Source organism: Lampetra planeri, chromosome 19 (assembly GCF_965212315.1).
Source record: "Lampetra planeri chromosome 19, kcLamPlan1.2.h2, whole genome shotgun sequence".
NCBI classification, from domain to species: domain Eukaryota; kingdom Metazoa; phylum Chordata; class Hyperoartia; order Petromyzontiformes; family Petromyzontidae; genus Lampetra; species Lampetra planeri.
The window spans coordinates 9,640,600-9,657,143 of record NC_136125.1 but is presented as its reverse complement, the minus strand read 5'-3'; the positions used below and the strand labels follow the sequence as shown (position 1 = coordinate 9,657,143).

The 16,544-nt window shown below is 46.0% G+C and overlaps 1 protein-coding gene across 2 annotated transcripts in view; it reads right to left on the bottom strand.

The window, feature by feature from the left end:
• LOC144724084 (uncharacterized) overlaps positions 1-16,544 on the bottom strand; it is a 73,833-nt gene that overhangs the window by 21,000 nt on the left and 36,289 nt on the right. For both annotated transcript variants that reach the window (XM_078602949.1, XM_078602950.1), the window contains exon 11: positions 6,638-7,131. In XM_078602949.1, the coding sequence (XP_078459075.1) occupies positions 6,665-7,131 (467 nt within the window). In that variant the 3' untranslated portion in view covers positions 6,638-6,664. The remainder of the gene's footprint in view (positions 1-6,637; positions 7,132-16,544) is intronic.

The following is a 16,544-nucleotide window of genomic DNA, read 5'->3' as shown; positions in this document are numbered from 1 at the left end:
GGCAACTGCCCAAGTCGTTGCACCACCCCAGTGCAGCAGGTACAACTACTACTACTCAGAGGTGGGACAAAGTCATTGTTATGCAAGTCCAAGTCGAGTCGCAAGTCATCAAATTCATGACTCGAGTCTGACTCGAGTCCAAGTCACATGACTCGAGTCCACATCTCATAGGTGGGACAAAGTCATTGTTATGCAAGTCCAAGTCGAGTCGCAAGTCATCAAATTCATGACTCGAGTCTGACTCGAGTCCAAGTCACATGACTCGAGTCCACATCTCATAGGTGGGACAAAGTCATTGTTATGCAAGTCCAAGTCGAGTCGCAAGTCATCAAATTCATGACTCGAGTCTGACTCGAGTCCAAGTCACATGACTCGAGTCCACATCTCATAGGTGGGACAAAGTCATTGTTATGCAAGTCCAAGTCGAGTCGCAAGTCATCAAATTCATGACTCGAGTCTGACTCGAGTCCAAGTCACATGACTCGAGTCCACATCTCATAGGTGGGACAAAGTCATTGTTATGCAAGTCCAAGTCGAGTCGCAAGTCATCAAATTCATGACTCGAGTCTGACTCGAGTCCAAGTCACATGACTCGAGTCCACATCTCATAGGTGGGACAAAGTCATTGTTATGCAAGTCCAAGTCGAGTCGCAAGTCATCAAATTCATGACTCGAGTCTGACTCGAGTCCAAGTCACATGACTCGAGTCCACATCTCATAGGTGGGACAAAGTCATTGTTATGCAAGTCCAAGTCGAGTCGCAAGTCATCAAATTCATGACTCGAGTCTGACTCGAGTCCAAGTCACATGACTCGAGTCCACACCTCATAGGTGGGACAAAGTCATTGTTATGCAAGTCCAAGTCGAGTCGCAAGTCATCAAATTCATGACTCGAGTCTGACTCGAGTCCAAGTCACATGACTCGAGTCCACATCTCATAGGTGGGACAAAGTCATTGTTATGCAAGTCCAAGTCGAGTCGCAAGTCATCAAATTCATGACTCGAGTCTGACTCGAGTCCAAGTCACATGACTCGAGTCCACACCTCTGCTACTACTACACACTTCTGTGCATGTCGAGCATCTGCTCGTGAATTGTGACAATTCGTCGAATCGCCAGCGCACGAACTGTTCAACCTCCTGCCATCCACCCAGAGAAAGCCGACATGCACTGACCTGTGTGCGCAGGTAAATGGACCCGAGGAATTGAATGAGCTCGAGAGGATCTCCACGGTGGAGATGGTGCGCTGAGATCAATTCGTGTGCAGGTGCTAAGGTGAATTATTACATAGCAGGATCGTGAAAGGAGGAGGCGACGGTTTGTGGAGGCCTTCATCCAGCAGTGGATTGACCATGACTGCTGCTGCTGATGATGATGACGAAGATGTAATAAAAGTCACCTATTTCTTGGGATATAATGATGTGACCAATAAACCACAACAGTAAAAAAAACTAACAGTTGAAAATCAGATAGGTTTTCTATGGTCAAGACCTTTGGCAGCCGATCTTAGAATCAACCACGATGCCATACAATGTGCATGAGCTGTGGTCTCATATGCATCCTGCAGATGAGCCACGGTTAGAGCAGTGGAGCGTTAGTGCCAATCGCCCGCAGTGTGCACAGCTGAGTCTTTGGAACAACGTTCCCCGTCAGAAAATACGTAAATATTCAATGCTTAGGAACTCTTGCGACCATATGAGGAGCAGATTTATGATTATAAACATTTTCCATCATATGTCAGCTGGCTATACAATGCCCCCCCCCCCCCATATTTCATAGCCAGTCGCCTTTTATTTTTAAATAAACATTTACCCCCCCCCCCCCAAAAATCTTCCTTTTTTTCTTTTTTTGGCAAAGAATGTTATCCCCTCTACTCTACTTTTGCAGCAGCAGCAGCAGCAGCAGCTGTAAAGACTTTTGGCCTGCCAAAAAATGACACCAAACAGGCACCCATTGAAGACTTGTTTCAGACATGCGGAATTTACTGTCCAATTCTAATAGCACCCTGCCAGCCAACAGACCATCGCGCTATACATGCGTTTCAGCGATAGAGAATGGGGCCTTTGGAGCGGTCTTGTTTGCTTCATGGTAGGGCCATGGTAGTGTGCCGTTTTAATTAGCAGCACTGAACGTGCAATCCAGATATGTATAAATCTCCCGGCACGCCAGTTGAACTAATGGGGCAAGTGTTTTTTGAAACACCCGTCCCACACGCCCGTGTCCACCCAGCGGTATAAATATAAAGTGATCACTGGCCGAGAGTGATAGCTGGCTGCGTGCAATGTCGACAGCGGTGACTGGCAAGAGATAGCGCAAGACGGGTCCCTGCGGAGATCCTGCATGCTCAACCGACGACGTCGAACTAGCTGAAAACCGACACGTGACCGCCGCTGCCGAGGAGAGAGCAGCACCTAAGGCCCCTTTCACGCGGCACTGCATCGTCATCTTTCACGTGCGAACTCCGCATTCACTTCTGTGTCACCCGGATCGCACGGATCTAAAAACCTTTGCTCGGGCAGTCATGATCGATCTGACGAGGCAGTGAATGGATTGCAACCGCGGTTTGATTCGGTGGGCAGGTCGCAATGTGGTGGGGCAAAGTGTGGGCACTTCCCACGGCTTCCAAGTCACCTTCTAGCCAGCTTAGAAGAGTTGGGCCTCTCCAGAGCTGAGGCCCTCCCGCCAGGGGTTGCGCGAGCAAGCAGTAATTGCAGGTTTTTTCGGTAAAGTCACGTAGGTAAATAATTTAAATTTAAAACGAATAAAAGTAAAATAAAATAAAAATAAAATAAAAATCACGACGTTTCGGAGGCAACACAAGCTTCCATCTTCAGGTGGAACCGTTACAGCACGCTTGCTGTATCAAGTAAATGAGAAATTCCAAGAGATACTACCCCGTATATATACTGGTTGAGGGTGGGAATGAGCCAGGACAGGCCCCCTTTTTATTATTATGGTAAGGTTGGTGCGGCTTGACCAGTATATATACGGGGTAGTATCTCTTGGAATGTATCATTTACTTGATACAGCAAGCGTGCTGTGACGGTTCCACCTGAAGACGGAAGCTTGTGTTGCCTCCGAAACGTCGTGATTTTTATTTTATTTCTATTTTATTTTACTTTTATTAATTTTAATTTTACATTTTTTACCTACGTGACTTTACCGAAAAAACCTAAGAACATGAATCCTTGCAGTCACGAAAGCTTCAAATCTAGAAGAAATTGCAGGGCTTGCACATTTACATTTGTTTTACCTTCAGCTTGATGGCATGCGCGGCTCCCTTATGAGTGCATAGTCAAAAGGCAACGGGAGGCTGTGCTTGGCTCCGGGGGGAGGCTGATGGTGCCGTTGCACAGCGGGTGGTGGAGAGAATTCCATGTTGTTGTCTACGTGATCTGAGAGTGCCACCGGCTCATCTACCCACTGCGGGGCTTGCGATTGTGACATCTTGTCCTGTCAAATGGCGAAGGTTTTATTTATTTATTTGTACCCTTCCTTTGGCGTGCGTTTAAACGTTCGTGGAAAAGCTGCAATTATTCCAAATCACTGCGGCGCGCCGTGCAATTTTCTCTAAAGGTTGCATCTGCGGGAATTGTGCAAAATGTCCTTTAAGCCGAAGGCACTTTTTTTTTTACTGGTGTGTGTGTGTGCACCAACGTGGATATATAATTTTCAGTAACACCTGCGCCACAGTCAACACATGTAGTGCTGCGAGTTTCAATGCAGAATAAAAGAAAGTTTGTGCAGAGATCGAGTCACCTGTTGACGCACAGTTGTGTAAATAGTATTGACGTGACCTATATTTATAGAGATAATTCAGTCTTTGAGTGCTCCCTCTAGTAACCATGACTCAATAGAGAACTTTCACCAACTTGCACCAAATAAAACTGCCCATATGTACGTGTAGGAATTGATCTATTCCCGGAATAATTCTCTCCAAGTCAACGTTTTGGTGCAGGGTCACTTTTTTAATATAGATTTTTTTTTAGGTAGATCGCGTAAAGATATAAATATGTCGTTATACTCGCCACCACCCAACACAGCCAATTAGTAAGGTTTGGCACATAAACAGAACGTGCCAATTCGTTACTAGCACAGCACACCGGTGTGTTGGAGAGCAAATCCACAACATTTACAATCTGAGTACGACGTTTTGGCAGTAATCACAACTAGCTTCATCAGGCGACAGCCAGATTTGCCTGTTCTGATTACTCGACAAACCTTACTATGCAGCTGTGTCGGGTGGTGGCGGATTTAACGACACATTTATATTTACGCGATCTTACCCAAAAAAACCTAGAATGGATGATATTGGTCGCCAAAGCCTACGTGTTAAACTCGCCTTTTTAATGCAGCACCAACTCCTATTTGCAGAACCGTGAAATCCCAGCGGTCCACTACCCTTTTGGAGAGAATGAAACCACGTTTGGAGGCTTGCGAATCGCAGTCTCAAAACACCCCGCGCAATTTACTCCTCCCAACGTGAAGCTTTAGCGTAAGTGTCTGGCGCGAGGACGTTTATGGAACGCACGAGCTGCTTGCAACTTCAGCAGCTGCTTAAAATGAGGCCACGATTGACGGAGACACTCTCTCTCTTCCATCCGGGTCAGGAGACCCAACGTGCAAATCTGGTGATGCCTGGGGCCCATGACGACTAGGCTCAGAGCACGGACTGTGGTGATGAGCAACATGATACCTCATCCTCTACACTTTTATCTGTTAGAGGAGCCATGAACAGCTGACGAATTTGTTTTATTTATCAGGTAAGGCCCAATGAGCTGTGTAGCTCTTCTTCAGAAGGGGCCTGCTCACAAATGATAGCTCAACGAAGTGGCTTATCACGTGGAAATGTATAGCAGCAACATACTCTAAACACGTGATGTCGATTCTAAATGTGGGAGAGAAAAACCGGAAGACCCGGAGAAAAGTCCACGTGACCACGGGGAGAGAGACATGCAAACTCCAAATATACAACAGGCGTCACGATTGGTATCGAACCCACGATCTCCTGTATACCAGGTGAGGTAGTCAACATCTGACCAACGTGGCACTCTATTTAATCAAGGGTCTGTGCCCACAAATTGTCGAACATCGTTGGTACAATGCACTCGAAATGATAACGAGGATGGCAAGGGCACTTTAAACCAATCTTAGTATTCCAAACTTAGTAGCAGATCACTGTCGTATGCTGTCACACATGGCAGTAGTGATGATGATGCTTGTTGGCTCTCGTCATCACCTTGTCATTGCTGCAACGCAAATGGACTTGCCATTATACCTCCCCCCGACATGTCATTCTGATCACCTACAAATTAATGTCAACGCTCGCTTTGTGTGCGCATTACGTTTAATCTGCCTTTACCTGCAGGCAAACATAACTGAATAAACACTGCACAGATATATAGATGGGATATTTAAATTATGTATATCATATTCCACACAAGGTCAGAAAACTAGCCAATATCCCATAATATGAAAAGTCATGAATTATTAAAATTGTAATTTTGCATGGCCCACCCCATAACTCCATCCTAATTGCATTTAAGGAGCAAATATTTTTTTCAGGAGTGCTCCTTGTGTCTATTTAAATTCTTCTTTGGTTAGCTTGGCTTTAATAGAACAAGGGTAATATCTATAATGGAACCAGCTTGCAGTATAATGTTAAATCCAAGATAATTTCAGATAAGCATAATATTGCATAGATTTAAATTCCCAATTCCCAGGAGTTGGTGTAAATTCACAAGGCTCCCAAAATCACACTAAGATGACATTCATTTATTGAAGCAGCAGATGATAAATAAGAATATCAATGCTTCTAATATAAGCATTTTCTCAACGCGATTATTATTACACATTAACTCACAAAGGTCGGAGTGAAAACGTGAAATAAATAGTAATTTCTCAGGCTTCAAATGCCTAAGCTTCTGTCTGGTCAGGGATGCTCAATGCGGTCCGAATAAAATTTACAATTAAAATGAAAATACATACTGATGATTGCAGTGCAATAGAAGGCTTACCGCCTTGCTTGCGATACACAAACAGCCTTTGAACATCAAAGGGCCGGGTGTCACTGGCAGACCCTCCAGTGGTAACGACTCGTCCAGCCCAAATTACACGTTGATACCCCTGACCCCGAGAGTGATTATTGTGGCCCGTGTGACCGAGACAAACACACACGAGGCAGGATACATTGCATAATGTGGGGCATTAATACCTGTCCCAGATTAGGCATCGGTGTTGCTTCCTTTCAACGATGACAGCTGGACCCCTGAGCACATTTGTCAGTCAGCGGTCAGCAAAGCTGATAAAAAGAAAGTTCATCTCTTGCGCTTTGCTTTCTTACTAGAAATTGTATCCCTTGCAAAATCCTATGTTTACTCACCATGACAACGAGGTAGAATGCCCTTCTCATGCCGTAAGCAGGCCAGCGTGCGGGAAGATTGTTTTGTTGTGAAGGCATTTCATTTAAAACTTACGTAAGTCCGACAGAATTAACAAAAAAGCACACGGGAGGTGCATACCTTCTGCCTGCACTAAACACCGCGCGAGCCCGTCAACGGAGTCTCGCGCCCGGTGTGCTCCTCCCCCAGTAAGCTGGCAGGTGTCACGGTGCGCGGCGACGTCATCGTGACACTCACCTGCAGGCTCCTGACGGCCGGCGCCTCCTAGACAAACGCGCGAGGCCACGGGGGATTCGGACCGGAGCTCGCCGCGCGGTCGCTGTCGATCGGAATCACGACTGCGCCTCCGTTGACCCGCCCCGACGAATCCGGGCCGCCACCGCCGCCGCCGCTGCTGCCAGTGTTGGTGGTGGACAGCGTCTCGTCTCGAGCGAAGGCGGACACCAACAGCGCGTTGTTGTTGTTGTTGGTGTTGCTGGCGGCTTCCTCTTCGGCGCCGGCTTTCTGAACCTCGTGCCCATCGCCGTCCTGCCGCTTGTCGCCAGACACCTTGGGCTCCACGCTCAGCGAGTCGCCGATGGACTTGATCTCCTCGGGCGAGAGCAGAGAGAGGGAAGAGTCCGAGGACCTGGAGTCTGGCGGCGGGTCCGTGCTGTTGGACTTCTCCACCGCCTTGTGCTCCGTGTTGTCGCCGCCGCTCTCGGCCAGCGGCTTGCTCCCTGCGTCCTCCTCTGCGGAAAAAGGAAAGAAAAATGAAAGGAAGAAGTGAAATGTGGAACGCCGTAGGTGGAGCAAAGAGCGTCGCCATTTTTTCACGCCGTTAGTGCGCGCACTCGATCGGCAGGTCGCGTATTGTGGGGTCAAATGTGGATAACTGCCACGTCTTTCAAAATGTCTGGCCCGCGTGAAAGAGTAGGCCAAATACCCCTCTAGAGACGATCTCTGGAGCTCGCTCCAGTGGAGGCCCTTCCAATAGCAGTTGCGTGAGCAAGCAGTTGCAGGGCTTCGCCTTTACCTTCATTATACTTATATTATACCTCCAAATGTTGTTATAAAACCAAACTTCTTTATATTACCAAACTTTAAATTAGGCATGTACCAAGCACCACAATTCATTTGGGGAATGTAAATTTTACAACAGAATACACCAACGAATAAAGATTTTCACGGGCTGATTAGGAATATTTGTGACGCGAATTGTCCATGACTGTCAAAGTTTGTATAGTATTAATAAAAAATATTAGTATATACATAAATACATGTGAGCCATGCACCGCCAATACAGAATTTAAAATGTTTTCGCATTTATTGTCATATATATCAACATATAATATCCAATATGCACCAAAATACATGTAACAAGCGAGCTCATGCAAGAATATATCGAAGGCAAAAACTTTCCCCCATGGTATTTTAGTTTAATAGAAATACATTTGGAAACAGGGCCATTAAAGAAGGAAAACCAACGTTATACGTGCGAGGGACGATTCAATGCAATTGCCTTCAGCAGGCTGAGAAGTCCATTTTTATTAGAATTAGTTTTTTGGCTTTGCCCTGTGGCAGGAACATTAATCCGACACACAGACATTGGCAGAGGTTCGGGTCTGATAAATTGTCTGCACTCCCTCGAAATGCTAAAGAATGAATAGCGCACTTTGATCTCTCTGCTGGGGAGGGAGTATGCATAAGCGCCTTGGTCACGCAATCTTAAGTGCAGCACTCTCAGGAATAGAAGAGTGACATTAGGGAACAGAAGAGTGATATTGAAACAACGATAACCTATAATCGCTTTCCACAAACGTTTCCCAGCATTACTACGACGAAACCCATTCGCGGCATAATGTTGCTGGACGCGTGTTTATGCCAGACGATTGCATCCGACGCAAGGTCCGCATACTTCTGGCAATTTCAGGTTTACTTTTGGAATTTGTCGCGTCGATATAAACGTCTACGAAGCACATCTGTACGGCACAAAGGTCAAGGAAAGGAACGTGCCTGAGAAGCAGTTCAACCGAGGAGATGGAGCAATGAAATCAGTTCGTGTGCAGGTGGCAAGGTGGATTGTCACATCGAGGGGAGCGGTGGTGTAGCGGTGAGCGCGATGCGCTACGAACCCTGGTGACCCGATTTCGTTTCCCACTCACGGCCAACACCGGTGACGATTATCTGAACCGGTCCCTGACCTCCTCTAGGTCGACTCAGCCTTAAATGAGCACCTGGTGCGGTATCTAAACATCGCCACTGCGGAGACAAGGGCAGTCAGGCGTGGTGCTGATCACCCGCCTCCTCGTGTGCCTTGCCGGCCTTCATAGGCGGTCGCTAACAGCACTTGCTCCAACAGACCGTTAGAGGCTATACGGGGAATCTTTGTCTCCGTTACATCGAAAGGTCGTTAGAAGTGGCGGCAACTTTTGGCGTCATCTGGTCCAACACCATGTGAGACTAGGCTCTAAGGAAAGCTGTCTCGGGTGTGAACCAATCAACTTCAAGGACAGTGCATACATTATCAGAGTTATGTTTTTTGTTTGCATCATGACTGCAGGTATTGTGGTCTATGCAAACATGACTCCTTGTAAAAAAAAGGTGTCAGTTTTGTTGCCAGATAAAAGGGTAAAAAAAAAACAATTATCAACTTGGGGAGGCTTTTGCCCAGCAGTGGATTGACGACATCGGCAGGAAGCGAACTTTGGCCGGGATTTTCCCCTCCCGAACGCGTGCACTCCGCGTACCAGTGCAGCCTGGAGAGCAAACGCCTTCACGTCGCTGTCGGCGAAACGAGAGGCTGCGATTGCCGCAAAGGAATTGGCAGTGTGAGCCGCAACGCTACCGCATACAGTTGGAGCCAAGGGGGAACAGGTGCTGGGGTAAAAGCGGAGCCTCGGTGGGGCTATTGGGCTGCTATTCCGTCGGCGTGGCCGCCCTAAAAATGTAAAAGCAAATTAAATTGGGCCCACGCGCTCGTCTTATGATAGACTTCTTGACATACAAGCGGGAAGGTGGCGGGGGTGGGACACAATACGTGACGCCGGGGCGCTAAAAATACAATCTATTATCTCCAAAAATGGAAGCAGACGTTGTTGGCATCTGACACATGATGCCGATAAATGGAAAAAAGTTTTAAATCCAATTCAGCACCGCATTGGCATGGAAGATTTAACCAAGAAAAGAGTAAGTTTGGCAGGGTTTAGACAGAATGTACAACCTTACTTGGCGCAATTTGAATGTTTTTGTGCTACAATTTGCAGACGGTGCTTCATGAAAACAAAATGAGCTGCCACGAGAAAGCCCCAGTCAAGGCATTCGCATTTATTGCAGATGAACGTTTGCCATTTGCGACGCAAATAGTTTCAGACCTATTTGAGAGTAGTCTCAAGCACGGTTTAGCTTAACCCTTTTGCTTATTCTGCTTTGTTTTGTACACTGTTGCTGAGTAAGTATTACCCCCTTACTGAGTAATTCTCTCATGTGTGCCCTGATCCCAGATTCACTGCATGGGAGGTGGCACGGTACAATAATGATTGCTGACGACGATGTGAACTTTCCGTGAAATGTCCCAAAAACCCGAGCTGGATTTATCCATTTTTCCCCAGCACCACCCGTGTCAGCCTCTTGTCGAACGTGAAAAGTCATCCCACTCAGCGGAAATTGAAGCAGTCATCCAAGCCCTGACAATCCGTGACCGAAACCAATTATGTTTGTTAATTATTATTATACATATATCTATATAAGCAAAGATAAAACTAAACTAAACAATGTTTTTTTTATTTTACCACGCAAGGCCCACCTCATTGTCAGAAGCGACCAGGCCGCAAATTATAGCGCAACGAAGTGGCTTATCATGTGGAAATTCATAGCAGACAAATACTCATGTTTCTAAATGTGGAGGAAAAAACCGGAGGTCCTGGAGAAAAATCCACGCGACCACGTGGAGAACATACAATGTCCAAATATACAGGCATCAGGGTCGGGTTCTAACCCACGATCTCTTGTATACCAGACGAGGTAGTTAACATCTCACCACCGTGGTGAGATGTTAACTACTGAGATAGCATGGCGCAAAAAAAAACCCACCATAGTGGAGTCAGGCAAGGAGTCAAAGTTATTCCTCGTCACAGAAGATGATTTCCGAAAATTGGACCGTGAAATAAAGTGCATATCAACGTAGAGGCTGATGACGACGACGACGATCCTGCGCTGCACGTGAACCGTCCTTAAAAAAAAAAAAAACCCGTGCCGGATTTATCCGTTCGCCCCAGCCGGCGCCACCGGCATGATCCCGGTTCCCGTGACGTGAGGACGCCACGCGAGGCAGCTCTGTCATCGGAGGGGGGGGGGGGCGTGGGGGTGGTGGCAGCACCATGCGCGAGACGCAGCAGGTGCCGGGAGTTTTAGACCCACCCCCCCCCCCCCTCTCAGGCGAGCGTGGGGATGCAATCGACACTTTGGGGACGCGGGGGACCACGCAAGGCCACGCCGCTTCCAAGCGAACCCTCTTAAATCCCTAATTTAAACCCGCGGGGATAAAATTAGCGGCTTAACTCAGAGGATCCGTGATGTGTTCTTCTGTGACGAACGCAAAAGGAGGCTTCTCGTTTATAAAAAAAATAAAAAGTACTGTGGCCGTGAAAGCTGCCAGTAGGAGTATGAACTGTTCCTCTGTCGTGCGGCATGATATTGCAATTGCTTCTCGGTGCTCCATTGTTTCCTGAACAAAAAAAATATATATCTACTGTACTTGCTCATAAGGAGCGGGTGATATAAGCCAGCAGGTATTAATGTACCCGCGCCCTCAAAAGGACTTTTGAAAATGAGAACTGGTGAAATTGTAAGGATCTTGTTAAGGAGAGGCTGCCACATACAGGGTGCATTATGACATTTGTATTGGATCATCGTGAAAGAGAGCGGAGAGACAAAAGATTTCCCAGTTTAAATTTCGACACGTGGAACATGATTCCACATTTGCCAGCCCTCCGGATTTAAGTGGCAGAATGTTGATTACCTGATTTTTTTAAACCCTTTCTCCGCATGCTTTTTCAAGCAAAAAATGTAATCAAACTTTTTATTTTACAAAGCCAGCGTGATTTTCTTTGAAAATCGGTCTGCAGCACAAAAGTAAAAAATAAAATTGCCTGTGCTTAAATTGGCGGAGTTTGCAAGTACATAATACTCTTATGTTAAATGTGCAACAGAAATGTCATATGTAAGAGTATACATTGTATGTGTATGAGCCGTAGACAAGGTGTTTCAGAAAAGACGTGCGATGTTTCATCAAACGTATGTCTTCGCAACAATAAACAGACCACTTGAAATGATAGCTCGCAAAAACGCGAAGAGTTTGGGAGTTTTTCATTACGTAAAACACACTCTCATTTTGGGTAGCCATCAGCTCTCACGATCACCAACTGCGTCTCGCGTTCGCTTCAATGAACGGCAGCGAACAAGGGGGCACGTAGCACGGAGCCACGTGGGGTTCACGGTGGAAAGGTGACTGCAAAGTGCTGGAGACTTCCTCATTGAAAATGTGTTTACGCGAATAAAAACATCTTGTCTTTTGTGGGGCTATAATTTCAAGCTGTTTGTCGATTATTACTTATAAGAAATACCATGCGATGAACACTATGACGTCTTTTTTTAAAGCCCTCTATATTTAGGCACATTTTTTCAATATTAGAGTAAAAAAAACGCGTCTTTCCGACAGCCCTGTTATTCACCTGAGGACGGCTGCTTGCGTTGTGGCCGAAACGTCGTGATAATTTTATTTTATTATGTTTTATTTGTATTATTTTATTATTTTCCTTCTACGTGACTTTACCGAAAAAACCAAGATGAATCCCTGCAGTCACGTAAGCTTTAAATCGAAAAATTGCATAAACTAGTCTGCGGTGATATTTGAAATGGACATTTCACTTTGTAAATTGGTGAAGTTATGAATCCTGACAGAATGTAATTCTAAACGTCTTTTTGTAATGAGATCCAATGTAAACATTGATTACACTTGGATACGAACAAATTAATTGCAGACATCTGAAATTATCACAGCACAATACGGACGCAAACAGCGACATTTATCATTGAAGGGGGGTTCTTTCTCTCTACTTACTTTACCTTCAGGTGGCAAATTGCCTCGAGTGAAATGTAAGATATTAAGCTTCCCCCCCGAGCACTCATCTCTGCGATGAAGCGACGTGTTTCTCTCCAGAGCGCGAGGCTTATTCATTCGATACAAAGCGCAATTAATTGCATTTGAACGTTCTCTCGTTAACAAGCCGAGAGCTCATCGAGGGGCATTGAGTAAATGTTTAAAGGGGTCCATTAAAAACATTTAAACATACGCGCAAATTAACTCCCTCCCCCCTCCCCCCGTAAATTAACCAGGTGGCACAAGATTTAAACTGGCAACCCAACACAAGCTGCCCGAGCTACAAGTGCTCGACTCACTGGGCTAAACGGCCACCTCAAATCAACAAAGGGACGCCTACCAAGCTGGCCAATAATTTTGAAGACATCATCATGAGCCATTATCTATCCACTGCTGGACGATGCGTCAATCTCTCTGGCACGAGCGCACGAGCCCGACCCTCATCGCTGCGTCCGCAGTGGCTGAACGCCCCCTCCCTATCGGCTTTCCTTCCCCCAGCCGTCACTCTGTCATCAGTCTCGAGCCATGGGCATCATCCTCTCTGGCGGTGTGTCCTGCATCCAGCCCACTGACATTTCTTGACGGCGAATACGATGTCTCGAACGTGCGTTTTGTTCTCCGATCCTCATGCGTTCCCTCTTTCTGGCTCTCAGCGATACACGCACACAGGCACCTCTTCTCGTGCTTCTTTGTGCACTTTGCAGCTTTTATAATAACGCCGATGTGAATGTCTCCCTTTCTGATCCACATGTCATAGCTGGATGTGGAAAACGTTTTCCGTACCATTGACAGCATACGCGCTATTAATCAGGTCCTGGAAAAGACTCATGAATATAAAGTAGCATGATGCCCAGATTGTGAAAACTGATTTAGTCATCTAAAGCTCTTACAAAGCCCATTAAAAAAATACGTCTTTTAAAGCTATCCTGAGATCGTAGGAAGCGACTATTTATATCAGAGTAGAATCAGACTCGAAGACATACTTCCACCAAAATGATTCACAGCAATATTAGACATTTTAAAATGTATTGGAGAAATAAATGTATAAAGAGTAGTGGAGAAATAATAATTAACAATCTCTGCAATGCTGATAATATAATTTGAACAACTAATGGAAATTTATCACGAGACATTATGAAATAACTTCATATAGAGAAGACTGCAAAGTTTGGAACAGGAGTCACGTGACATGAGTTTGTTAAACAAATGCAGATCTCCGTGTCAGGGACACAACTTGAAAACGTATCACAGCAGGCGTACCCAGGGAAAATTGTGATGGTTGCTTGAAAACAAAATAATTATATAAAGATATTCTGCTTTTAGAAAACTGAACAGGATCATCTTAAGCAGCACACCAATGTGCCTGAAGAATATTTGAATGAAAGCTGTGCTAATTCGACAGCATGTTTTTTTTGTTATTCTTCCCTTCCATTGTGTGAATATCTTGCTCCTATGTATGTTGAACCTCTTTCGCACCGTACGTAGCCAACGCTGCTAATCGGAGTGCGCGGGGAAGGAGGAGGGGGGGGAGTACAATGCAGTGCGCCTCGCGGTGCTCCACGTTAACAGGCAATCCACGAGGCCCTCACTCCGAAGCCGTGCGGGGTGAGAAAGCAAAATGACCGGCCTCCCGCTTTCAGATCGAGACGCTAGCGGTGGCTGTCAGCGTCCGCCAGGATGCGGCGCAAACTCAGCGCATTGTGTTGGCGTTCTGGCGCGCGCTCCGGCACGCACGCGCTTGCGCACGCACGCGCTCACTCAGTCACTCGGGCACTCGCGCACGCACTCACTCAGTCACGCACTCACGCACGCACGCACGCACTGACGCATGCCCTCGCCAGCACCGAGCCACGCGATGACACACGGGACTCAGCCGTGATAGCATGAGGAGGCACCGGCTGCCCTGGGAGCGATGCTCGCAAGTGAACGCGGCCCACGATGCCGTTTCCATCAAACTCGCCGGTGAATTAACCGGGTGATTGGATTGAAAATCATACTCTTAGGTTCTTTCGGTAAAGTCACGTAGGTAAAAATAATAATAATGATAATAATAATAATAAAATTATAATAAATGAAAATAACTAAATTAAATCACGACGTTTCGGAAGCAACACAAGCTTCCGTCATCAGGTGTAACTAATTTTTACTGGAGCAGTTACACCTGATGACGGAGACTTGTGTTGCTTCCGAAGCGTTGTGATTTAATTAAGTTATTTTCATTTATTATTATTTTATTATTCTTATTTTTACCTACGCGACTTTACCGAAAGAACCTAGGAGTATGAATCCTTGCAGTCACGAAAGCTTCAAATCTAGAATGGATTGAAAATCATTTGAATGTGTCTCCTCTGCCACCCCATTAAACAAATTGATGTTGCTTATGTTGGTGGTGGGGGGGGGGTCACGTAAATATTTTCATCTGCGAAAAGGCTTGAAGAATGTGCAAAACAAATTATAATTGGCAAAAGGTTGTTTTTATGTAAGCACGGTTGCAGTTTGTAAAGTGGCTGATGTTGAAAAGTAAAATAATACTTTAAAAATATATCTGCTTTAAAGTCAAGCGCACAATTAGGAAATGAAGCACATTGCGAGCATTGTATTCCTGGTTGAATTACTTACTAAATGGCACATTTGAGACTTCTATAATGGGCGGTTTATTTTCCAAATGTACTTTTAAAAAACAGACTTTTAAATGCCCTGGCTGTGAGTCAACAAGGCTTTGCACCGTTGTATTTAGAGGCGATCTTGGGTTTTTGGAAACCCGAGGGAACACCACTGATTGGGCCCCTGGCCACCCATTTATATACCCAAGACAACTGCAAAGATCCCTCGTATAGTCTCAACAGACTTTTGGGGCAAGTGCTGTTTTTTGCGAGCACCTATGAAGCCCATCACAGCACACGAGGGGGTGGGTGGCCAGTACCACACCCGGCCGCCTTTGTCTCTCTAGTGGCGATGTTTACACACCTCAGCAGGTACTCATTTGAGGCCGAGTCGACCTAGAGGAGGCCCAGTACAGGCTTAGATAATTTGGCCCGTGAGCGGGCATCCAACTTGGGTCATAGGGTTCGTAGTGCAGCTCACTAACCGCTGCACTACCACTCCCCACAACACACATACACAAACACGAACATGCTGTACTCTATATACCAACACTTGAACGTGTACATTATATTGTATGGTGCGATGGGAAGTGGTGGCACAGGCGTTAGCGCACTGCACTATGGAGCCGACGACTCGAGTTTGATTGCCGGCCACGGCTAATATCAGTGGTGGTAATATTTGAACCCGTAACCATCCCTTCCTTTCAGCATCCCGCACTGAACATCGGGATGAAACATGGTTAAATATCTGACCCAAGCCTGAAATGACCTGGCAAGTCCATTGTCCAGTAGTGGATTGACAAAGACTTCTACATGATGATCATTATTATTAATATGCTGTTTATAAAAAAACAGTACATGTACACAAACTAAACAAAAATGCACACGTACATAAAATGTGTTGCTGATTTACCACCCTATTTAATTATAAATAAAAAAAGACAATTGTTAGAAAAAATTCCACCCCCATGTATGACACCTGGTGGCCCTCGCTCCGGGCTCTCTGTAAATATGGGTCATTCTTACGTCGTCGGAACAATTTCTGCTCCACACAATTTTGAGCCGCCGATCGGACAGCTGCTCAAGGCTGCTTGAGGATCGTCAAAGGGTGCAAACTCTGATGTCTTTAGCAGCCAAACCGGCTAAAAGCGGGGTCGCACCGTACTGACATTTGTCATTTTTCCCATTTAGCGTTGCACGCTGATGAACTTTCGCACGGAAAGCGAGGGACGGAGAACCGTTCCCTTATGTGCGGAGCACGGGACAACAAATCACGGCGCTGAAAAATGCTGTTTTGACAACGTTTTGTCAAAACAATCGAAGTTGATTACGGTATTTGGGCATGGGGCCTAAACTCTGCGCAAACTGCTGCGCACGGCGTGGGCTATGTACCCGATGCAAA